Genomic DNA, 23,228 nt, shown 5'->3' on the forward strand with positions numbered 1-23,228 from the left:
ATCAAGTTCATTCAAAATTAATTTTATAAATGCTCATGGAAACACTAAAATTAGCGAATAACTTCTAATGTACTTTCGAAGCCCTTATTTGAACTTTAATTTAAAGAATTTTTTAGGTAAAAAAATTAAAGAATCTTGAAAAAATACTGTGGTACTGGTGTTGGATAGATCTGTTATGATCTTATTGTACCTGTTTTTTGACAGTGGCACCCTGTGCCATAAGCTGACTTGTCTGCACTGTCTAGTTGAAACATGTCATTAATGCATTAACTTTTTGGCTTTCATTCTTTTCAGTTTTTCCCTTTTGTTTGGCAAAAATGCCATGACATTACATAAAATATTCGTATCAGTGTTTATCAGCTACTTTGTTGCTGTTGCCGGTTTGCAGACTTGTGGAGCTTTTCATTGGCTATTTACTGATGTGTATGCCCCCTTAGTAAAGCGTTCCTTGCAGAACTATAGAATTTTCACTTTGTTTACAATCGGTGATGGTGTAAGATTTACAGTATAAGACTCCATAATCTTTTTACAATTCTGCACTTTTTTAACAGCTATGTGTAACACAATTTTCAAAAACTGATACAGACTCATCGCAAATACTTTTATCAATCTTAAACAATAACCTGATACGCACTAACACACAGTTTCACAGAAGAATCACTTGGACCTGTATATAACACACTATAACTGCAGTGGAAAGTGTATGCTGATGTTGTCTTCATTATCAACTTCTTTATAGTGTAGACACGTGTAGCTGTAACCTGTGTTACTTTTTTCCCCTCTGAAAGAGCTGTTGTGTAAATTTCAGAAGACCTGTGTCTTCCATGCAGGTCACATCTACCCTTACATTTGCAGCAGCCTGTGCATCAGCAGGCGTGACTGTGCTCATTGATAATGATCTTGGAAGTTGTTCCAAAAAACACTGTGCAATTTGAAACAGCTACAGGCATGGCCTTCATTTGTTGGTTCACCACAGTTCCATCGTTTCTCCTGAACTTCTGGTCTATAGCTTGGCGGTAAATAAAAACAGTAACTCGCAGAAACTGGGATAGCTTATGAAGAAAATGTTGAAGTCAGGGATTTGGTTGTTTTGTCTGGCACTCGTCAAAGATTTTAAAGTTTCATGTCATGTGTTACTGTGTTAGTACCGAACGGTTGCATGCATGAACTATCCTCCTCCATCAAACCAGACATCTAATATAGGGTTTTGTAAAGTGGTGATTACTGCTGACTCAGTCATATTTGGTGGTGGAGTCTATGTGATTAGTGCATACATACGATGTAATGCTTGCTGTAAAGAAACATATTCGATTCAAATTTGGTGTTACTGTATGTGGAAATGCGTTTAGTCATTAGCACAGTTTTGTTCTGTTAACTGTGTATAATAATCAATTTTAGCTATATTTTTTCCAGATTGACTATCATTCGTTTCCCTAGAAAGTGCACGCTACTATTGTACACTATTGTTTTGGCTCAAGATCGATAAATACAACCACTGTATCAGTCTAGCAATAATAAATATAGTGTAAAAAAATGTTCTAATTTATTTCTTCCTTTGATCATATATAGGGAAAGTATATATGGAACTGTGAACGACAAGCATCCACAAGTGAAGCAGAAATTGAAGAAAAGGTTGATATATATATATATATATATATATATGTCAAGCATTTTTTATTTCCGAGTTATTCAAAAGAGCCATATTCTAATGTTGGACACAAACTAGTGCAAGGTTTTACAAAATTTTACAGTCTACAATCATAAAAAGTTAAACATGACAACAACATCACAACACCAAGGCAAAAAGCAATGGCTAACCGAATAACACAGCTGATAGGCAAAGCTTCTCTCTCTGTAGTCTGCGCCCCCTTACTATATACAGTCCCCAGAATATCTTCTTCAAGTGAGACTACAATTCAAGCACTAGTGACATATAGTATCTCTCTCCACTTTGCAAACGAACTTCAAGAACATTGCTGCAATCATTTACTTTGACAACCACGTGGAAAATATCAACAAAGGAAGCATTAAAATCAATCCATAGCACACAAAAGTGTCGATGCTTTCAGAAGTATTGCCAAGAATAGATCTCCATATTTGTCTAACTTCATCTCGGAAATGTTCCTGCACAGCAAATCCAGTGAACATGACTTAAAAGATCATGAAACAACTTAAATTGCAAAACTAATCTTGATAAGTCATATATTAGAATCACCTCCGCAGTTAAATTATTATATTGATCCTCCGCATCTGAGTTTATAAAAATCATTCTGTCATTGTCAGAGATTGATTGTTCCAAAGAGATTCTCGTTTTATCTGTCCCAATTTTTTTATTAGACAGGGATCTATAGGCTGAATCTGTATGTATAGTTTTCATTACAGAACCAAAGAAGTTTGTCACAGGGACCTGGAAAGAAGTGACAATAACGAACTCATCAATTCAATCAAACAAAGCATAAAAGAAGTGGCAGATAATGTCAATCAAACTAAATCAATAAACTGTTCCATTTAATCTAAAAAATTGAGCTAAAAGATAACCTTGGAAAACTTGATTCCTCTCCACATAAAGAATACAAATTTACGCAAAATAATACAGAAGCAAAATAATAAACATATGACCAAAATTTCGTTACCTCCTCTAAATGGCGTTGGTATAGATCCATTCTATAATACGCAGTTGACATCAACAAATTTGGATTAAATGACTTGAAAAGACTGCAAAACAAGCCCAAAAAAGTGTAAACAATTTAGCCATCATTGCCATGATTTAAACATATTTTAGTGTTATGCATTTCAGCTGCTCTTAACTCTGGACTTGCTCAACAAGTAAGAGAGGATGATGATTTTGTTCATTTTCAAATGATAGAAAACATTAAACTTATTTTACCAAAAAGGGGTCAATTAAGTTTTAATTCCCAATAGGATTTTCAAAGATAATTGTTTCAAACAATGATTAAAAAACAGAACCGGAACAAAATGAATGAAAAGTAAAATTCAGCTAAAAGAACATGAAATAAAAAAACAAACATGCTCTCTAGAGTAAATACACTTGAAATATAGTAAGAATAAAATACTTAACATGAGAAAGGCATATAAAAAGTTTAAATGTACCTGCTTAACGAAGCATTGTCATACATATTCAGCCTCTCAAAGAAAGCAAGGGTGTAAAATGTAAAACGATCAACGACTGAAACACCAATCTGTATGTAATGAACAAGAAAATCAATAGATAAACTGTAGCAGAGTAAATCAAATCCTTGAAAGAACGACTATTAGATTTTCATACATACATCTGAGTCCAAATGATGCGAATATGAATTTTCTCCTTTCATACTACTTCCAATTGCCAAAACACCTGGTGAATGAAGCTGCCATGCCCATAAAAAGCACAGTCAGCAACAAAACTTTGGGAAGAATAATCAGCCAGACAGAAAAAAGTTCTTATTATCACATAATAAACAACTATAAATTCGAGGGGGACAAGTAGACTAGCTTGGGATCACCTAGACATTTCAATAATGAATAGACACAGACAGTACTAAAAGTATTGATTTAATCCAGAAAGATAAAACCTAGACAAGTAAGAAAAACAGAAAAGTGTTAAATTCATATTCTTTGTAGTTCAATGACATGATGTTGAAGTGGGAAAAAATGTAACAATTAGTTAAAACCAAATCCCTCGGTATAGGAAAGTTGCTAATCTCCTTTCATTAAAATTATGTGATTGCCACAGAGATGCTCAAGACTGAAAGCAAAGTAACTATTTATAAAGAAGGAAAACTATTTAGAACATAATCTCTTTACATGTACTTGAGCATTGTTAATCATCGACATATAGGTCCTTTTAACAGCAGCTAAACAGTCTAACAGCAAAGAAATATGAGTAACTGAGTTTCAGACTTCTTTATACCCCAACCCATGCACTAACGGCAACAACATCATTCAACAAAATACATCTAATAATGAACACGAGGCATGCATTAGACTTGGACAGATATCAACTCTAAAGCTAACATTATGTACTAAAATGACGAGTGATGATTAATTATGCACAATGAGTATTAAAAACCACATACTATTATTTCATAAGAATTGGCATAGGAGCTCGCAAGAATGATTAAAATAAAAAAAAATGAGACCTGGGAGAACAGAGTAGAGGCTTGGCAGGTGTCCACCATTATCAGAAGCTCCTTGAACCTAACAAATCCAGTTATTAATGAGTAAACAAAAGAGATTATAGTCCAACACTGATAAGCACGCAAAATTGGATTCTTAATTCAATTTTCTGTTGTCCAGAACATGGGTAGCTTTTCTTTAATTATTATTCATCTTTATTGTCTTCTGTTTTATACTTTTGTTAAGGAGAACTCACTATCCTCTCCTCCCTATGTAAGCCAAAATCATTGCCACCAATAAACTATGCTTCATTATGATACATTCTATTTCACTGCATGTAATCAAATTACAATTCATAGATCACACATAAACAGTTATGTGAAACAATACCTGCGTTTCTCTTTCATTTGCTTCACAGCATCAGCTAAATCATGACTTTGAAGCTCTTCTGAGTCCTGAAACTTCAAAAACTCATCACCTCCATGCCCTGTCATATACAGAAGAATATGACTTCCTTCATCACTAAGAAGTCGCTTAGACCTCGGAACAGCAGTCTCATGACGTCCTGTAAGTACCCGTAAGAAGTTTTCCACTGTCACCTCATAGCCACGATAGTCTACCTGAGTGATTGCAGGAAAATGATCATCTTCTAAATTATACTACATATCAAGAGCCCTAGAAAAGTAGAAAGAGATAAATATTCTATCTTCTAAATACTACACGAAAATGATACGATTAAACAAAAGAAGAAAATAAACATGGGGCTTTATCAAGTTATAGCCATTGAACATTACAGAACTAGTAACTCCTCCACTAGAGAGCATGACACTTAGAATAAAGATGAAAACAAAAGATAGTTTTAGTTTGTAAGCCAATTTTTAGGATGAGACTAACTTGGGTAACTGTCAGAGAAGTTATGGGCTTATAGGGGTTTTTCTTGGCAACACGCCACATTAAAATATAAAGGAGAAAAGGGATACAGACTTCATGAGAGGACTAGGCCAAAACTCATGATAAGAAATAAAGCAAACCTAAAAGTAGGTAATCCAGTTTGATCTCTACGAAAATATACCTCTGATAAATAATCTATTAATGTGCAACTGCCGAATAGATGAGCTAAACTACTTTAAGGTAGATTCAAACCTTACTCAAAAGATTCTCCACCAAACACAGCTTAGCTCAGTTAGAGTCATGTGATGCAAAGTCCAAATTCAATTGTCTGTTGTCCAGTACATGGGTAGCTCAGTCTATTCATAAATTAATTTAAATGAATCTCAAAGCTCATTTAGATAATTTTATATCACAAGCACACATATACTATCAATGAAGCAAACCTTGAGAAGCCTCTGCTACAACTAAACTAATGTACTATATGACACAAATTAGCCAAAAAGCCAAAATGGTTTAGATAATGAATCTAGTTAAAGATAAAGCTATTAATAAGCAGCTTACAAACACTGACTACACACGCACACACACACAAAAGAACACTTAAAAAGGAGGAAGTGTCGACCTGTCTTGCACCTCATAAATACACTTACAAAATCACTACGGTGCATTACATTTCCAAAGGACTTTCAGTGCTAACAGAAAACCACAAACACATGCAAGAGATAACTTCGGGATAATTTAGCTTTCGAGATTAGAGAATAAAATATGCTAGGTTTGCATTGACAGCCTCGAGCCAGAAATAAAGCTAACAATAAAGATCTTCTCTATACTACACAAAAGATTCAGACATAATAATGCACACCTGAAAAAGTAAAAACTCACCTCCACATTATCCCCATACAGATTAAGTCTATGGTTTTCATTATTAAAAACCTGGGCAGGGTACTTGTTTCTTGCATTACATGCCATGTCATCTGCTAGCATGAGTATAATCCTCTCATCGGGTATTCCTAGTCGCTTAACTGTTCTGATTGAGAAGGAATTTAAAGACCTTTAGATCATTGTCAAGCATAGTTTAAACAAAACAACTAAAAATAAGGCTAAATTGTATCCCTACCTATACAAGGACAGAGTATTGGCCATGTGCCGATAGTTAAACCTGAACAACGAAAGCAGCACATTTAGTATGTCAACCCTCAAGGTAAGCCATGGATACTCAACAAAACAAAGCAATTAAAAACAAAATCTCGATGTACCAAAAGCGAGAAGTGCAGACCAAAACAGCCCAATTATTAGTGTGCATTGCAGTAGATGAGTATGCAACAGAGAAGCTGAGAAATATTAACAATATAATCATCGCGAGCTTTGAAAGGCTTAACCCCATTTTTTCTTTTCTCCAGGTATAATAAAGTGTTCCACACTGCAACAAGAATCCCGCAAGCTCAAAATCACATAAAAATTATAATGCACATTACCCAGTCAAATTTGAATCGCACCACAAAATACTAAAAATTACATACAATAGATTCGGTCGAATCAAAGCGTCTGTGACGGATTTTCACGTGAAGGGAGAACTGCGTCGTCTCGTTGGTGGAGGGTGCGGGATCGCGTTTTCGGGACGAGATTACGTGGGTCAAAGCAAACACCGACCTAGACGGTTGTTCAGGTGAACGGAAAACTACGTCGTTTTGTTGGTGGAGAAAGAGCACAGTTTTCTGAACTATATAGAAATAAATAAATAAATAAATATATATATATATATATATGTGTATATATATATATATATGTGTATATATATATATATATATGTGTGTATATATATATATATATGTATATATATATATATGTATATATATATATATATATATATATATATATATATTAGAAATATTCACTTGAACACATATTTATATCATATTTTCATGCTGTAATAACAGAGAGAAGAGTAAATAAGATATATTGATTTTTTGATGTTTCAAGTAAAATTAAATGTTTTAATAAAATCGGGCAATATAAATATATGTTTATAAATATTATAATCATTATTAAACTACAAAATAATATATGTATATATATCGACACACGTATACACTACATTTTTATAATTATTTAAAGAGTCATAAATTTTAAATTAAAATTAAGAAATTTAATTGAAATTTAATGTGAAAGTAAACAGGAAAGAGAAAAGGTGTTTAATTATGTAGGATTAGGACAAGACATGTATTTTATTTTGTAGGAATAACATTTAAAAATAATGTTGTTTACAATAATAAGCATTTTGAGTTAAATATTTCGATAAATAAATATTCATGAACATATAAATTATGTTTTGGGTTTATCATACACATTTATGCTGTAGTACAAGTTATTTTTTAATTACTGATAATTTATTTTGTAAAAGAATATTGAAATTTAAGTAAGGAATAAAGAGGTAAAATATATAAATTGAAAAATAAAATAGAGATAAAGATAACAGGATTGTGGTTTCACTGAGTAATGGTTTAATATATAAGATTAAAATAACATGCGTTCTTATAAAACGCTTGTTTAAAATAATTTTCAAACGCACTTTATTGGTGTCCTTATATATCTTTTACCTAACTTTTATGCATATGCAATTCTTTTGTTAGTGCTTGTCGCAAGTGGTATTGTTCTTAAAAGAAATTACTAATTTATTTCCCAATTAGATCATTTTTCCTTTTAATTTGGAGATTGATATAATCACTGAATTTTCAAAAGACCTATTTTTTTTTCAACTTATCAATTTCACGTCGAATTTAGATGATTATCGTGATAAAACAAAGTACGTCGTGAATAAGGATGTGTAGTACTATGTTGGTGACACAAGTCAGAACAGTGATTGTGTAAGAAACATGACACAGGTCCTCTGTTTTTGGAGACCAAATAGTACTAAAGACAAAAACAGAGTACGTCTCAACTTCAATCTAGCACTAAATAATTTACAAGATTAATTTAATTTGGTCTCTGCACTAAATAAGAAATAAATTAAATCGAATTAAATGCAAGCCTGATCCTGTGTTATACAAAAATTTAGGATTTCTTTTTCCCTCCAAATTTGTCTGTTTGTTTCCCTTCTGACCCTTTCGTTTGTTATGTTCAAGTGGGAAAAAGCAGGGCACATTAACTGGTTTTTCATACAAATGACCAATTTATGAAAGAGAAAGCCAAGCAGTGAACAGTGTTGTCTTCTCCGGTGAGTACTTTCCATGCAATGGCTTGATCATAGGATACATGCCGCCCCATCGTCGACATGCAGATTCCAGCCGGTAGATATGCAAAACCCTGAAGGCAGAACAGACATACAGACCAGAATTTAAGTCATTTTTCCAAATGAAACTTTAGTTGTAACTTGAAAATTTTGTAATAATCAGACATCACCTGCTCCATTAACTTGGCAAAGTCTGTATACAATGCCTTGCGTCCAGACTCATCAAATATTTTATCCAATGTGATGTCTTGTAAGGCCACTAGAGTTGTTTCCAACATGTCAAGGCCTGCTTGATTTGCAAATATGAACACTGGTAATGACTGCAATATCAAATGGAGAAGAATCATATTAATCTCACTTGACAAGAATTGAAGAATCAGTCGTTATAGGAAAAAAAGAAAGGATCAGTCACAGTTTGAAATGGAACGAATAGAAAGTAGAGTTTACCTTCAGTGAACAGCATAGAATAGCATCCTGATGATGCCACAGATGTTTCAGCATCGTGTCACCAACAAGAGAATCTGATCTCAGTAAATCAGACCCTAGATAGTAACTGATTTGCATAAACATAGGGAAAAATATGTTAGACATTTCCTTTTGAAAATAAATATGAACTACAATGGACTAATATGAACTATAATACTTGCCTATAACTTTGGCAGATCCAGTGAGCCAGCGTAACAGCCTCTGGAGAACCAGGAGAAAGTTTTGCTCCAACAGCTGGGCTTATACCTGAGGGAGATATAGCCATGGCAACCCTCTGCACTGAGGAAATCACGCTGCGGACATATTGTCGTGCCATGACTGCAACATTATCTTGCAAACTGCTGTCAAACGGGAACTGGAAGGCAATAGTCAACACAGAACGAGTGTTCTGACTTGATGATGCATCTGCACCAGTAGTTGTTGCTGGGCCAACTTCAAAACCTGAAGTCAAATCCAAGGTCCGATTTGTAGCAACTATATCCTTTTTGTCACCCTACAACACAAGAATATAATTATGTTACAGAAGGGATACACATGGACAACAGCAATAGTAGATCCATTCTAACAACCACAGTAAATTTTCAGTCACTGTTTGAATACAAAATAGAAAATGACATCTTGTATTTATTTTGAGGAAGAGGCTAAGCACACAAAATTCAGTAATATGCACTTTTAAGTTTATTACATATGCTCACAGGAGGAGTGAAGATTAAGAGCTGAGAAAGTGAGTGTAGTAAGAGACTGTTAAACGTAAAATACACATAATACTCAACTGGTTTCGAATCTAATGGAATAATGCGGAAGCCAGAAGGAACTAAAGGAGCATCATCAGGGAACATTTCATCAATTGGAGCAAATACGAGCTCAGAACAAGCCCCCACAGCATTCTCATCAATTCCACTACATATCTGCAAGACGGACAACAGAAAGTGCACCTTAGAATCTATCTGTATTGATTATATCATTCACGCATAGATAATTTAACTGCACAGAAAAGAAACATAAATGAAATGGATGCTAAGAATGCGGGCAGACACACCTATATTTACCAAGCAAAGATTTCAGTTAACGCTTAAAAACTAAAATGAAGCTATAATGTGAAAATCTTAATTTAAAAGAGAACTTTTTGTGTTATTCATTGAAGTTTTGCAAGATATGCCAACTATCATTGCATCTCTAATACAAAATAGCAATTTTTCACCAAAGACGACAGATTGACAATTGATCTTTCTCAGCTTATGCAAAAAATAAAAATAAATCCAGATATACAGATAATGTTCATCACTATAACAAAGGACGAGGCATCACCTGTAAGAGATGAATATCCCTAGAAACAAAAGCATCTTCTTGAGCAAGAGAGTGGCCTTCAAGCCTAATAACTTCAAGCATCTGTAGCAATAACAAACTCAATTAGGAATGTTGCTTGCAAGTAGAAATGTCCAAAAAATAAAACGAAACTAAATTTTTTCTTGTGTGAAACAAATCGACCAAAGCATATATGCATCGTCCGTCCACTTTATATGGGAATCCAAACCTACCTCTTCATGTTCAATAGTATGACCAAGAGGCATTATTATTTGACTGCCAGTGAATCTTGTAGGCCTCATCCCCGGATATGCATAGGTTCCAGCTTTCAGTGATGCAGCAGAATAAGCATCAACATTGAAATCAGCCCACTCTGAGCGGTGCTCCCTCAGAAAACGAACCAAAAGTGCAGGGGGGACATTCTGCACATAATTATCAACCATAACTTGTTACATAACATTAACAATGACAAATCATAACCATCTATAGTTTTAAATTAAAGAATCATCTATACGTTTAAAGCTAGAATCAAGTTCCATATATATAAACATCAAGGTCTCTATCGCGAAAAAATTTAGGGGGATCAAATTTGTCAATGGCCAATTGTACTCATTCACCATACCATGTAAGGTGAAAAATGCTAGATGCAAAAATTAAAAGCAGCGGTCTATTAAGCAGCAACAAAGGTATTTGGGTGATGTATCCGCATTCGAAAACTAGTACTTAAAAATATCATGACATTGGGTTCTCAAGACTCACTTGAAGCAACATAGAAGCTTTTGCACAGAGAATTCCTCCAAGGAATGTAAGGGAACTTGCTGGATTAGAAGTTCCACTCAAATTCTTCGTTGAATTAACTGCAATAATTACATCCTCAGCACCATCACAGTTCAATACAGTCCATCCATCATCATTGAATCCATTTACAGCATCATTAAAGCCTCTGCAAGTCAAATGCATTAATTTTCCACAGAAAACTCAATGAATCAGAGATTATGCCACAAAAATCAGTATTCTAGTACTGCAGCCTGAATCAGACATTATTTCATGTGGCTACCTGCTCAATCTCTGGCTGAAAGTTCGTAGGACAGCAGGCTGCCTGCCCAACCCATAAACCACTTCACCACTTGTTTCCTGAGCTATTTGCCTGATATAGCGAAGTGCCTATCACAAAAGCCATCAAATTATCACCTATCTATTAAAGAAAGGAACAGAACATGTGAAACAAATGAAATAGGCATAGATCTAGAAAAAATACATAGGAATTTGTGGAACTTCAAATGAAGAATGAAAAGACAGAAGGGGGAATGTGCATATCTAATCAAAATAGTGTCAGCATCCGGAACCTTATGGCCAATTTCTAGTGAAGAATCAACTACTTAGTCTAACACAGTTGGCTACTAATTACTAAAACAGTAAATGGCATAGTGTTCAATACGCTCAAGAATGTTGTTCAGCTTGCACATTGTTCACAATAACACTACCAGCCCATACACTACCAGCCCATACAAATTGGGATATAAATTCCTATATTATATATTAACAATAATGAACTTACCGCAATTGTCATTTTTTGAGCCACCACCTTTGATGATTCATAAAGTGGCCTTAACACTTCAGGGACGCTCCATGCCTAAGACAATAATAACCAAATTAATGTCGATAAGGAAACAAATGAAATGCATTAGCCCAGTTTTAAGAAGCAAAACCTCAAGATTTAGGTGGTCTACTATGTGAATGATTGATCCTCCACCCTCACATGGTCGAATCAAGTAGCCACTAGGGAGCGTTTCAGCCCTTACAAACTGAGCAGCAGCAGCTGGATTAGGGCCCGAGCCAGAACCAGACAGGGACCTTTCACAGACCTTCAAAAGGGGAATAAGAAGGCACATAAAAAGTAATACTAAATTTTCTACCTTCAAAGAAGAGTTTAAAGAAAACACTACGTAACAGAGTTTATATAATGCCTCAAATACAACGTAACTCACCACAAGACTGCCATTTTCCAAACTTGTGGTATATCTCAGAGTCCAGAAATCCCGGGCAGGAGCCAGTGTTGTTGGGGCATATGTCTGTAGCAATTTTGAAGTATAATCTCAAATGAAAAAAAAAACAAAAAATAAAGAGAAATAAGTGTTAAATTTGATGCTCACCTGTGTGTAAACAAGTTCAATGGTTCCTCCACTTCCAGCAGGAAACATAGTAAAAACTTCTAGGCTCCGACAGTCCCGGAACCAAGATGGACGATCTTTAAGGATCTCTGCAATCTATTGAAAATTGGACGTTCAGAAATTCAAATCCTAAACAGCTTGCACATATTGGCTGTCCTACCAAGAAATGACAAAAATATCCAAACCATATTTTAAGAAGTTGAATTTACCTTTGTAGGTTCTAAACTAACAAGACCACAGGCTCGAGCTGCCACTCCACTGCAACTTTGCGAAATGGCAAAGATCCCAACCGAATCCGGACCAGGCTGGCAAAAAGAACTTTTTTAGATGCAGATGTAATTGTAGAGTTTACTAAACTCAAATTAGCATGGTGTCACAATAACTATCCCACGGATGCCATAGGTCATTAATTTATGAACTGATTTATTGCAAGCAATAGAAAAAATAAACCTTCATCCCAGGCATCTGGACCCAATCTACAGCAGTTCCCGTAGCCTTTGAAAGGAACTCTGTCAAGGTCTCCTCCGCAATTGATAGGAGTCTGCAAAGATCACAATAGATAAACCAATTGAGTAAACCTTCATTTCACAAAAGCATAAACTTCAATACATGAAGCTCGAATTACCCAGCAGGGTTATTAGCATCTCTCATGGTATGCTGAGGAGTGGTAACCACCGAATCACAACTAGCATCAGTAGTTGCTGCTGACGTCTGCAGGAACAGGAATAGCGTGAATAACAGCTAAAACAACCATAACAAGTAGTTCTTACAGTAAAGCAACAATAGCCACTAACATAAACTCAAGACCAGCATGCAAGAAAAGCAAAAACAGATCGGTTCTTCTCTCAACTTCTTCACATTTAAGTACATTATTTTCACCAAATTTTCTGCTCAAGACCCCAAAAGGTGAAGAATTGACAATCAGACAGAAGACACACACTTACAGTATGCAACTGCTGCCTCATATACCCATTCTCACACACCAGCTGTGACACCTGCTTCTGCAACCGATCATTCTCCTCCATCAACAACTTGTTCATTGCAGTGAGTTTGCGGTTCACAGTCTGAAGCCGAGAAGCCTCCTTTCTCTGCTTCTCCCTACACCTGCACACCATCCAAACCCACATCTAAGACCCACTTTCAAAACTATGAAGAGATGGATTAAAAAAGAGTTGAATTGGCATACCTTCGGTTCTGGAACCAAACCTTGATTTGCTTAGGCTCGATGTTGGAGAGAATGGGGCACTCTCTGATCAATTGTTGTCTCCTGAGAGAACTAGGCTTAGGGCATTCAGCGTAGACCCTTTCAAGAGCCTCGACTTGCTCAGCAGTGTACCTGACATACTTGCCAGCATCTAGGTGTTTGTCAATGCTCCCACTGCTGCTACTCTCCCTGTGTTGAGCCACAACCATAGCCATGTTTCCCTCTTCCCACAGCACACACTCGGTCACTCTCAACGATAAGGAGAAAAAGAAAATGAAAATGAAAATGAAATGAAAAGGGGAGTGTGGTTGATGTTGGTACTAGTAAAGGCGGTAACTTGACATAAGAAAACTCAAAGCGGGTAACGTTAAAGGGGAAAGAAACGAATAGAGACAACGAAGGAGTGTGTAAATTAGTGCAACCACCGTAATTGGTTCCTTCCAGTCTCTCAAGTTCCCCTACCGTGGAACCAGCTCAGACAATAAAAAATAAAAGCGAAGAGAGAGAGACAGAGAGAGAGAAAGAAAGAAACTCTCTTTCATTGAAATTGCAGCGAATGGCTCCAAATTGTTAACAGGAAACGCTCGTTTGTTCTACCAGCTAAGATAGAACCAAACCCCGCACACCCCACTCACTGTCCCCTCTCTCTTTATTGTTTCTTTGAAAGGTGAGAAGAATCTGGAAAAAACAAAAAAAAAAGAGAGAAAAATAGAAGGAAGTTGGAAAAAGAAAGAGAAAGAGTGAAAGAGCTTGAAGTAGAAGGAAGGAATAGAAATAGATAAGGAAGGTTAAAATGTAGAATGTAAAGAAACCCTAAGAAGCATAAACATGTTGGTGTTGGTGTTGGAGAGGGGTGAGGGAGTGAAGGAATAAAGTGAGTGAGAAGTGAGAAGAGAGAAGAGAGAAGAGAGTTGGAGTCTGAGGAGAGAACAGAAGAGCACGAAGATCGAGAAACATGGGAGGCTATGTTCTGTTTTTTTTTTTTATAATTTTCGGCGCATTTACGTGGTTGTCCCTGTTGGTGTTGTTGCTTTGATTTGACATGTAGGACCCACCCTGCAGTGAGTCCTCACCAACTCTTTTCTCAGTGTCAATTCCGAACCGGAGTTCAATATCCATGGGACATGGATTCGGATAGGGATTCGGATCCCATAACATATTATTTATTACAATAACTTATATATATATTTTTCTTTATTTTTTAGGGCTTTGTGATAAATTTATAAGTTACTTTTAATTGCACCTCTTTTAGTAACCTGTAATAATAGTGATCGTGATAAATTTTCTAAATTTAAATATAACAAAGATAAAAATTAAGGTTATCTCTTATCAAAATTTCCTACCAGTTATTAATGAAAAAAGTTCTATAAGCATGAATTTATTAAAATTGACTTCTGCTGAATTATAAAAAAGTTTAGCTAATGAAATCTGTATTAGAATAATATTTTATTTATTAAATGTTCTGTTAAATAATTTATATAAATAAAGCGTTTGAATGAGATTTTGAATATGCTATCATCTTTTGGTTGTGGTTCTTCTGTTTATTTATAGTTGTTGTGTTCTTTTGATGAAATATTGTTTATTTTCATTTTTTAAAACTATAAGATAACATCTTTGTTTTAGTTATATCTTTGCTTATTTTCTATTTGTGTTGAAAATTGTTTAAACGTTAAATACTTGAAGAAAATTAAAATGATTTTAAAAGATTTTAAAGAAGAAAAATAAACTAATTAATGTTTCCCTTGATCTAGGTGAGAGCATGTTAAATTGAAAAGTATTTTAAGAACTTTTTTGTTATTTATTATTTTCACCGATATATTTTTTAACTAAATAAATACGAAGTTGTCCTAAAAATTGAGAATCTCTTTTTTTTTTTGTTATGCTAAAATAAAAAAGTTTAAAATTCCAGGTCTGATTAAGATTTTGGTTAACTTTAATTGGATTTTTATTTTTAAAACGTTATGCAATTTTTTTATTGTATTAACTATGTTAACTTATATGTTACGAGTTTATTCATGATCTTTTTCACTTTTTTTTTAATGTTTTAAAAAGAAAAATTATCACGTATCCAATGAACAGTATGTAATGTGACAAATTCAGTATAATGTAATGTTATAATGACAATGTTATATGTTATTTTTAAAATAAATATCTCTATATATTTATTATTTTATCTAATTCAATTTTAATAATAAATTTTCAAAACTTCTTATTTATTTATTATTTTCACCAGTATTTTTTTTAATTAAATAAATAAGAAGTTGTCCTCAAACTTTAACGGGTTTTAACAAAATTTATCATATATTTTCTATTTCTAACATATAAAATAAAAATGTTTTAAACTAAAATTATAAAAGGTATTGTTTCATAATTGAATCTAATACATTTCTTAAATGGAGTGATAAGAAAAAAAAGATAAAAAATAAAATAAAGTAGAGGAGAGAAATGCATTTAGATTATAGATTCATTTTGATAATTTACACAAAGAATTTAGATTATTTATTCATTTTAATGAACTTCATTTTATTTTTTATCTTTTCTTTCTTGTCGCTCCATTTAAGAAATGTATTAGATTCAATTATGAAACAATACCTTTATAATTTTATTTTAAAACATTATTATTTTATATGTTAGAAATAGAAAATATATGATATTTTTTTGTTAAAACCCGTTAAAGCAACTTCTTTAGTTATATTTAAATATGGTAGTTCTTGATTTAATTTAAGTGAGAGCAATTAACACAAGTGATATTTTAAAAACTAGTTTTCTATTTATTAATTTCACCAATCTATTTTCAATTAAATAAATAAGAACTTGTTAGTTTTTGTTTAGTTGTACTAAAATTGAAAAGATAACTTTTGTTTGGTCGTACTAAATTAGGAAATGTGAAACAAATGAAGTAAAAAAAATCATTATTTAATCATTTTCTTCCCAGAAAAATGTAAACCTGTTAGACTTTAAGAACTAAAAAATAATGTTGTAGTCTAAAGAATTGCTAATATAATTAAAAGAATAAAAAGTTAACTTAAGGAAACACTTTCTTATTTTTTTAATTCTTTTTACGCACTCATACAAATTCAGAGAAATTTATCCATTTAAATAATATTTTTTATTTCTGTTCTGATTCACTTCTACTTTTTGGCTTTTTTAATTCATTATTCATTTAAATAAAGATTGCAATTAATTTACTTTTTATATTTATATTTTAACAACCATTTGCATGCTAGTGTTTAATTGTTATTAATGGTATAAAATCACGTATTTATATCTGTTTACTGTTTCTTTCGAGAGACTGAAACAAGTGCACATAAAATAAATATTTATTCATATAATTTATGCGGGTTAAAGTATTTTTAATTATCTAGAAGTCATACATGTTTTTATTTTATTTTCTTCTTTCATAATTATTCTGTAAAAAGAAAAAACAATATTCTTCTCATCTTTGTGGTTTTAGTACGGTTATTAAAATAACATGTGATATATTTATAATAAATAGTTTTTATTTATTTTGTAATTACTTTTTTATTATAGATGATTATTTTAATTTAAAAATCAATCAAATAAAAAAATAAATTAAAAAATCACTTAAAAAGTATTATTTTAGTTTCAAGAAGTGATTATCTAAAGGATAAAATTGAAATATATATATATATATATATATATATATATATATATATATATATTAAAAGATAATTGTTTTATATATAATGATATAAATGTTTCTAAACTTATAGAAAATTAAGTATTTATGAATATAAAATTTATAATGAAATTGTATTTATACTTTGAATATAGCAATGTATATCAAAATAAATCTCATTGATGTGCATTTAAATTGTTTTTCATCACAACGTTAAGTTGTTTTTAGTCAAACACATTAAAATCTTAAAAGGTGATTCATTCTCTATCGAAGTTCTAATTGTTTATGAATGCAATGTTGTTAAATAACACATTGTATAGTTAATTTTTAGAATAAAATTAAATAATTGCACTAATTTTTAACCATGTATTATAACTTAAACTAACATTTATTATTTTCTTCATTAGTTGGATTGACTCAATTAATGTATTAAGAAACCTAAAATGCATTTATTTAAATTTTAAACCACTTATTAATTACAAATAATATTTTAAAATCTTTTTGAAATTATGTACGGTAAAATTCTAGAAATTCCTTTAAAAGATCTTAACTTTTATAAAGTACATCGAGTTATTTTTGTTAAAAAAACTTTAGTATATATAAAATCATTAAAAGAAATAACACTTTGTTTCTCTTTCTTTTTTCTAAAAGTTATAATTTCACAGGTTTAATTAATGAAATAGTTTCCATGACAATATGTCAAGTTGGTCCTTCCTTTTAAAAAAGTTAAGTTCTAACTCATGAAAAAGTATCTTAATTAGGTTTTTTTTGGAAAAAAAATTATGATGAGTAATGTGTCAATATGTGATCTTTAAATTTATTTTAATTTAAAAAATATTATTTTTGTAAAAAAATTGTTGTCACATGTTAAGTTTATGATGTGACACATGACACTATCCGTGCTATGTGGCAATGTAACGTGGGTCATGTGTTAATGTTAAGCGTCACATTGTTTTTATTTCAATTTAGTCTTAACTCACATGAAGTAAGATATCTAGTTAACAAAAGTTGATAAAGGTTCCCATGACGAAAAAAAGTTATAATTGAATTCTTTCTGACTAACATAACTCACTACTAAAAAAATGATTTTGGTAAAGGTTATTTTGAGGAAGTTATAAACTCTTACCCCTAATTAACATGATTTAGGATGGTTATTATGGGTTGTCTAAAAGATAATAATAGTGGAGGTTTTAATTCTTTATTAAACATGTTTATGACCCACACAAATTATAATACATTTTCCACCTTTACCTTTTTCTTTTCCCTTTTTTTTAATTTGTTCCCTCAAAATTTTACACTTACTAAAACTTTTTATCCAAATTCAAAAACCTAAGCGCCAATTGATGTATCCCTATGCTGAAGTTCGTCGCTCACTTTATCAAACATTGCACACTCAACCGCCATCATTAGCATCTTCCGTAGCCTAAGGATGGCCCCACCTCTCCCAATCCCTATTAAGGTCTCCTTCTCTCTATCTATTTCTATAACAAAGCAAGATAAGGTAGAAAAACTTTGTTTTCTTCCTAATAACAAAAAGTTTGGTTGCAAAAAACAAGAGCATAAACTCGAAGTTGTGGCAAACTTGTGCAAGGCCTTTGGTTAATCTTCCTCCTTCTACCACACATGTTATCTACTTCCCTTAGGGTCACAACGAACAGGTACACCTAACTTTATCCCTCTGTCTCTGTTTTTAGACCTTCATTGTTCTTAATTCTTATATTTCTCTGGGTTGTTGCATCTCTTAAGAAAGACGTTGACACTCAAATTCCCAACTATACCAATATTCTTTTCAAGTTCGTCAAACATTGAACTAATAATACATATTTTTCTTTTGTTAAAAAAACATGTAAAGCTATTGTTATAGTGTTTTTATTTTAAGAGAGATTCCTTATAGAGAAAGACAATCAATTGAAGTAATTCTGGACAGTGTTGACAAGAATGACAAACTTCATAAACTGAGATTGTATTCTATTGCCAATTGTCCATTGATGACAATGATGAATCTAAGACCATGAGTATCGTATCATATATTAACTATTTTACATTATAGTTTGTGCGTTTAATTCATTAAACATTATAACTATTTTATTTGATCAATTTTGTCGCTCTCATACTTAAATCTTGTTCCAAACTTACTTTAGTTGCTTGTCTATCGTAGTGTTACACTCCTCTAAGTTAACACTAGCTTGTTAATCAATCAACACTCTATCTCAAACGACACTTTTCACGTGTTTAATCAATCAACACTATCTCAATAGTGTTTCACACAAATTAAAAATAATACTGATTTTCATCTATTTTACAATACAATTTTAACGTAAGTTACCTATTATATATTTTTAGTTTTTCTCTCTCTCAATTTTCAATGTACATAGTAGAAATGAGAAGATCATTGAAAGCAAAAAGTTATATCACATTGAAATTTTAAAAATAATAAATTAAAATGAGCAAATTTCGTTCAAAAAAAATTTACTATTACGAAGTAGATAAGAACACATGGAGTAATAGAGGGTTTTTACACTCAAATTTTGAGAAAATCATTTAGTTTTACTATTTTAATACAATTTTAAGCAACATGCACATTTTTTTTTCTAGTTTTATATAATATTAGTATACATATATCATTGCATTTTATTTTCAAATAAGATTATATTATATATTTTCATGAACTTTAACATCTTATTTATAGTGATACACTAAATTTTTTCAATAATTTATTATTACATAAAAAATTATTAAAAATAAGCATCGAGATGACCACGTCAAAACAATTATAAAATTTATCCTTCAAATTGTATTTTATTTCTCTATTATTGTAATTAATTATATTTTTTAACTAAATTTAAAATATAACTGTAAAAAATGTAATTTTAAAATTTTAAAAAGGACAAAAAAAACAAACAAAATTCCGTTCAGAAATCAACCACTAAACTGAAACAAATAGAGTAATTTTTCAACGAACAAGGGATCAGTTAATGTAAATTTATCCTTACCACTATCCAAATCGTGATCAATCTTTGAACTTTGCAGTTAATTAAATTAACATGTATATGAAGCAAAGCTATTTTTACTCGTTACTTGGAATGAAAACGGAAGAATAAAAAGTTATTAAGAGTTAATGAAAATGGCAATGTGGAGATTCTTCAGTTAAGGTAAGGACAAATTTATGATACAAAATATGAGGGACCATTCTTCCACTTCCAAGAATACCATACAATAATAACACACTATAAACTTTTAAAACTTTTTTTTTTTTTTATGAATCACCTATTTTATCTTCCAACTATTATTATTTTATTATTATATCGTTGTATCACAATATTATTTTATTATTATATCGTTGTATGACAATATTATTTTATTATCAGTAGATAATAAAAGTGTAAGAATTGTAAAACTAGCAAAAAAAATGTGACCGAAAATTAAGCCTTTACATGATCAACCTTACTGAAAAGGAGTATTTTTTATTTTTGTGTTTATTTTTTAAATGAAGTTGGGCACGATACTATTGATATAAAAATCTTCCGACGCCGACCACACCACCGGCGCACGTTAGTTATGACCGGTGGGCTTTTTATTTTTTAAAATAAAATAAAATAAGATAGATTGATATTTCCACCAATAAAAGTAGGTGGGTGTGTGTATGCATTATTATATGTAAAAAGGAAATAGAAAAACAATTTATGACGTGTCATTTATATGTTGTGCGTGCTTTTGGCATGCGCGAAAAGTAGTGTCACGTGCTTCCCATAAATTCAACACCGAGATACATCATATACTATATATTTTAATTAATTCTTTATTTAAATATATAAATATATAAATAGGTATCGTAGATTAACCCTAGTTATTATTTGTTGTTTCCTCATTATACTCAATAATTAATCCAACTTTTGTATTATTGCATCAGAAGCAACATCGTAGATAACATAAAATTTTTGTTATAGTACAGAATATTAACCTTAAGATAGGGAAATGTTAAGAGTAGAATTTAGAAGTCAAAGGTTTAAATTTGAGAAGAGAAAGAAAAAGAATATTTGGTGGTGAGTGAATTGACACCATATTTTAGATGAGGAGCAGAAAAGAACAAAAATGGAGGCTAAAGGGGGTTTGAAAATGCAGAAAATGACAGAAACAGAGAAATATTGACATATGAAGATAGTTAAAAGGAGAGAAAAAAAAGAAAAGAAAATGAGGATTCGTTTGGTTTGAACATCCAAGTTTGAAAAAAGAGAAGATTTTCCGATCTTAATGCAATTGGAAGGATGCGAATGGGAAAAGGCCATGTGGAAAATAGGAAGGAAAAGTTGGAAGAAATTGACTTGCAACAATGGGAAAAAAGGGTTTCATGGTTCCATGGTGTTGTCGGCATTATTTGGGTGCAATCAGTTCATATCAGACAACAATCACTCACTCAATCTCTCACAGGTTTGCCATTTTCCTGTGTTAAAGTGAAAATTGAAAAAGAATGGTTAATGTATGGACAACACTTTGTGCCTCATGACATGATGTGCATGTCTCATGCCCTCACCACTATTCAACCACACCAATTTTCATTATCACTCCTCAAACCCCTTTTCTCCTCCAACCACAATACCATACCCATTTCATCACCAACATATCAATTCACAACGTCTTTTCCTCTGTTTTCTAACAACTTTGCCCGTGCAATAATTATCTATCGTTTTATTCTTTCTCATTTTATTTCCAACACCAATAATTTCAGAGAGAAGAAGAAGAAGAAGATGAGTTTTATTGAACATTGAACAGAAGGTGTTTGTTGTTTTGCTTAGGTGAAGAAGAAGAAGAAGAAGCAAGAGAGAGACATAAGAAGAAGAGAAAGGTGTGTGAATATAATTTAGTTTTGGCTAAATATGCAGTACAATGAATGGTGTATGATGAGATATAAGAAAGTCAAATGGGAATATTTTCTTTTCTAAACTTTACAATGATGGGATTAACATCCTTCCACTTTGTCTCCCTCTCCTTCTGTGATTGTTCCATCTTTTATGTTTTCTTTATGATTTAATTGATGTTATCCTTCCTTCTTCTCTTTCTTTTCCTTCTTCTTTCTTCTCAATGGGTGGAGGGTTCCCATCTGCTTTTCTTTTCTCTCTCTCTCAAAACACATCTTTTGGGCCCCATTTCAGGTCCAATCATGTGGGCCCTCCTGTCTGGGCCGGCTCCATTCAATTTTCCTTTTACAAAAATTGGTTTGTTGCGTAAATCAATAGAATGCTGAGGTGGCCTTGCTTTGAGGGGTTGGTGTCGTTGAAGTGGAGACTTGGTCCCACACAAGTCAGCCACTTTGACACACTCAAAATCTCTCTCTCACTCACTGACCTTTGCTTCAGTGGCACACTTATTATTGTCATTTTCGTACCCTCTCTCTCTCTCATTGTTTTCTCACATCATTTCACCCTCCCATGCTCTGTTCCTTTCACCATAAAGCTTTAACCCACATTTGGATAAAGATGCCATTGCAGGCTCTTGGTGGTTAAGGGTGTTGCCTAAGCAAAACTATGTACTTCGTTTCATCCATCTCCCATTTTCTTATCACTCCCAATACTAACCTATCTTATCTTCTGACATACAAATCTTTCTTACACCAAACACTGTCAAACTTACTACCAACACAACATTTTTTACACAATACCAATTCTTAAAACCTTACTTTCGGCTATAAGGCTTATCTTTTTAATTTCTAGAATATCATATATTTTAGTTTTTCAACTTTAAAACCAAATAGATATAATCATTTTCATTTAATTGTGTTAAGTTTTTTATTGAAATTGGATACATTACCTTACCAGAACCATACAATGATTTTTCAACAAGAAGACAAGCAAATTAATTGACATTCTATAACTACCTGATTTGTGCTCCTAACCTTCCATAAAGAGCATTATAATTAGGCCAAATTTAAAGGAAGAAAGGGACCCATTAGTCACTATATGTGATCACTCACCACTAGTGTTTGCAAGAAATGAAACCTCAACAATATTGGAGCAGCACACAAATGTGATAACTGCATCAATTACCATTAAACTTAGGTTGGTTATATGAAGAATTGATGCATTACATGCTACATGGTTTTTCAAATAACCAGAGCTTTGAACTATAAAGGGCATCTTCTTATATTAATTACTCCGATGATGTTTGTTTCTTGTTATCATGAAAAATGAG

The 23,228-nt window shown here is 32.2% G+C and overlaps 2 protein-coding genes, 1 long non-coding RNA gene and 1 pseudogene across 4 annotated transcripts; 2 read left to right on the forward strand and 2 right to left on the reverse strand.

The window, feature by feature from the left end:
• Positions 1-287: 287 nt before the first annotated feature.
• LOC124839347 (CASP-like protein 5A2) lies at positions 288-1,522 on the forward strand (annotated as a pseudogene).
• Positions 1,523-1,621: 99 nt separating this feature from the next.
• LOC124839369 (Peptidase C13 family) lies at positions 1,622-6,722 on the reverse strand. 2 transcript variants are annotated; one of them, XM_047315162.2, is made up of 11 exons: positions 6,528-6,722; positions 6,264-6,427; positions 6,125-6,166; positions 5,890-6,034; positions 4,507-4,736; positions 4,140-4,197; positions 3,291-3,368; positions 3,112-3,200; positions 2,634-2,715; positions 2,216-2,407; positions 1,622-2,124 (listed from the first exon to the last, which is right to left on the reverse strand). In XM_047315162.2, exons 2-11 carry the CDS (start codon positions 6,389-6,391, stop codon positions 1,987-1,989), a joined length of 1,182 nt encoding a protein of 393 aa, XP_047171118.1. In that variant the 5' UTR covers positions 6,392-6,427; positions 6,528-6,722; the 3' UTR covers positions 1,622-1,986. The 2 variants fall into 2 exon arrangements, with proteins under 2 accessions (XP_047171118.1, XP_047171126.1); XM_047315170.2 differs by lacking the exon at positions 6,528-6,722 and having other exon boundaries at positions 5,890-6,029; positions 6,264-6,363.
• A 1,196-nt stretch (positions 6,723-7,918) lies between these two features.
• REV (Homeobox-leucine zipper family protein / lipid-binding START domain-containing protein) lies at positions 7,919-14,360 on the reverse strand. Its single transcript, XM_047315151.2, has 18 exons — positions 13,385-14,360; positions 13,143-13,302; positions 12,824-12,909; positions 12,649-12,739; positions 12,408-12,503; positions 12,181-12,294; positions 12,016-12,099; positions 11,737-11,892; positions 11,586-11,660; positions 11,085-11,191; positions 10,787-10,970; positions 10,261-10,449; positions 10,031-10,111; positions 9,496-9,630; positions 8,884-9,215; positions 8,684-8,789; positions 8,407-8,556; positions 7,919-8,310 (listed from the first exon to the last, which is right to left on the reverse strand). The coding sequence occupies exons 1-18, from the start codon at positions 13,615-13,617 to the stop codon at positions 8,161-8,163; spliced, it is 2,529 nt and encodes an 842-aa protein (XP_047171107.1). The 5' UTR covers positions 13,618-14,360; the 3' UTR covers positions 7,919-8,160.
• A 6,723-nt stretch (positions 14,361-21,083) lies between these two features.
• On the forward strand, positions 21,084-22,066 carry LOC148201730 (uncharacterized). Its single transcript, XR_015784771.1, has 2 exons — positions 21,084-21,470; positions 21,769-22,066. It is a non-coding gene; the product is annotated as an uncharacterized LOC148201730 (long non-coding RNA).
• The last annotated feature ends 1,162 nt before the right edge of the window (positions 22,067-23,228 follow it).

Source organism: Vigna umbellata, chromosome 3, assembly GCF_029865625.1.
Source record: "Vigna umbellata cultivar VRB3 chromosome 3, Vumbellata_1.0, whole genome shotgun sequence".
In the NCBI taxonomy this organism is placed as follows: Eukaryota; Viridiplantae; Streptophyta; class Magnoliopsida; order Fabales; family Fabaceae; genus Vigna; species Vigna umbellata.

Excerpts from the sequence above, each read along its gene's own strand:
- LOC124839369 (XM_047315162.2), bottom strand. The coding sequence starts at position 6,391 with ATGGGGTTAAGCCTTTCAAAGCTCGCGATGATTATATTGTTAATATTT. Across the intron at positions 3,201-3,290 it reads CGCATCATTTGGACTCAGAT|ATTGGTGTTTCAGTCGTTGA; the intron begins GTATGTATGAAA and ends CATTACATACAG. Across the intron at positions 2,125-2,215 it reads ATAATAATTTAACTGCGGAG|GAACATTTCCGAGATGAAGT; the intron begins GTGATTCTAATA and ends TTTGCTGTGCAG.
- REV (XM_047315151.2), bottom strand. The coding sequence starts at position 13,617 with ATGGCTATGGTTGTGGCTCAACACAGGGAGAGTAGCAGCAGTGGGAGC. Across the intron at positions 9,631-10,030 it reads GGGATATTCATCTCTTACAG|ATATGTAGTGGAATTGATGA; the intron begins GTGATGCCTCGT and ends TCCGTCTTGCAG. Across the intron at positions 8,790-8,883 it reads TGGATCTGCCAAAGTTATAG|TTACTATCTAGGGTCTGATT; the intron begins GCAAGTATTATA and ends TATGCAAATCAG.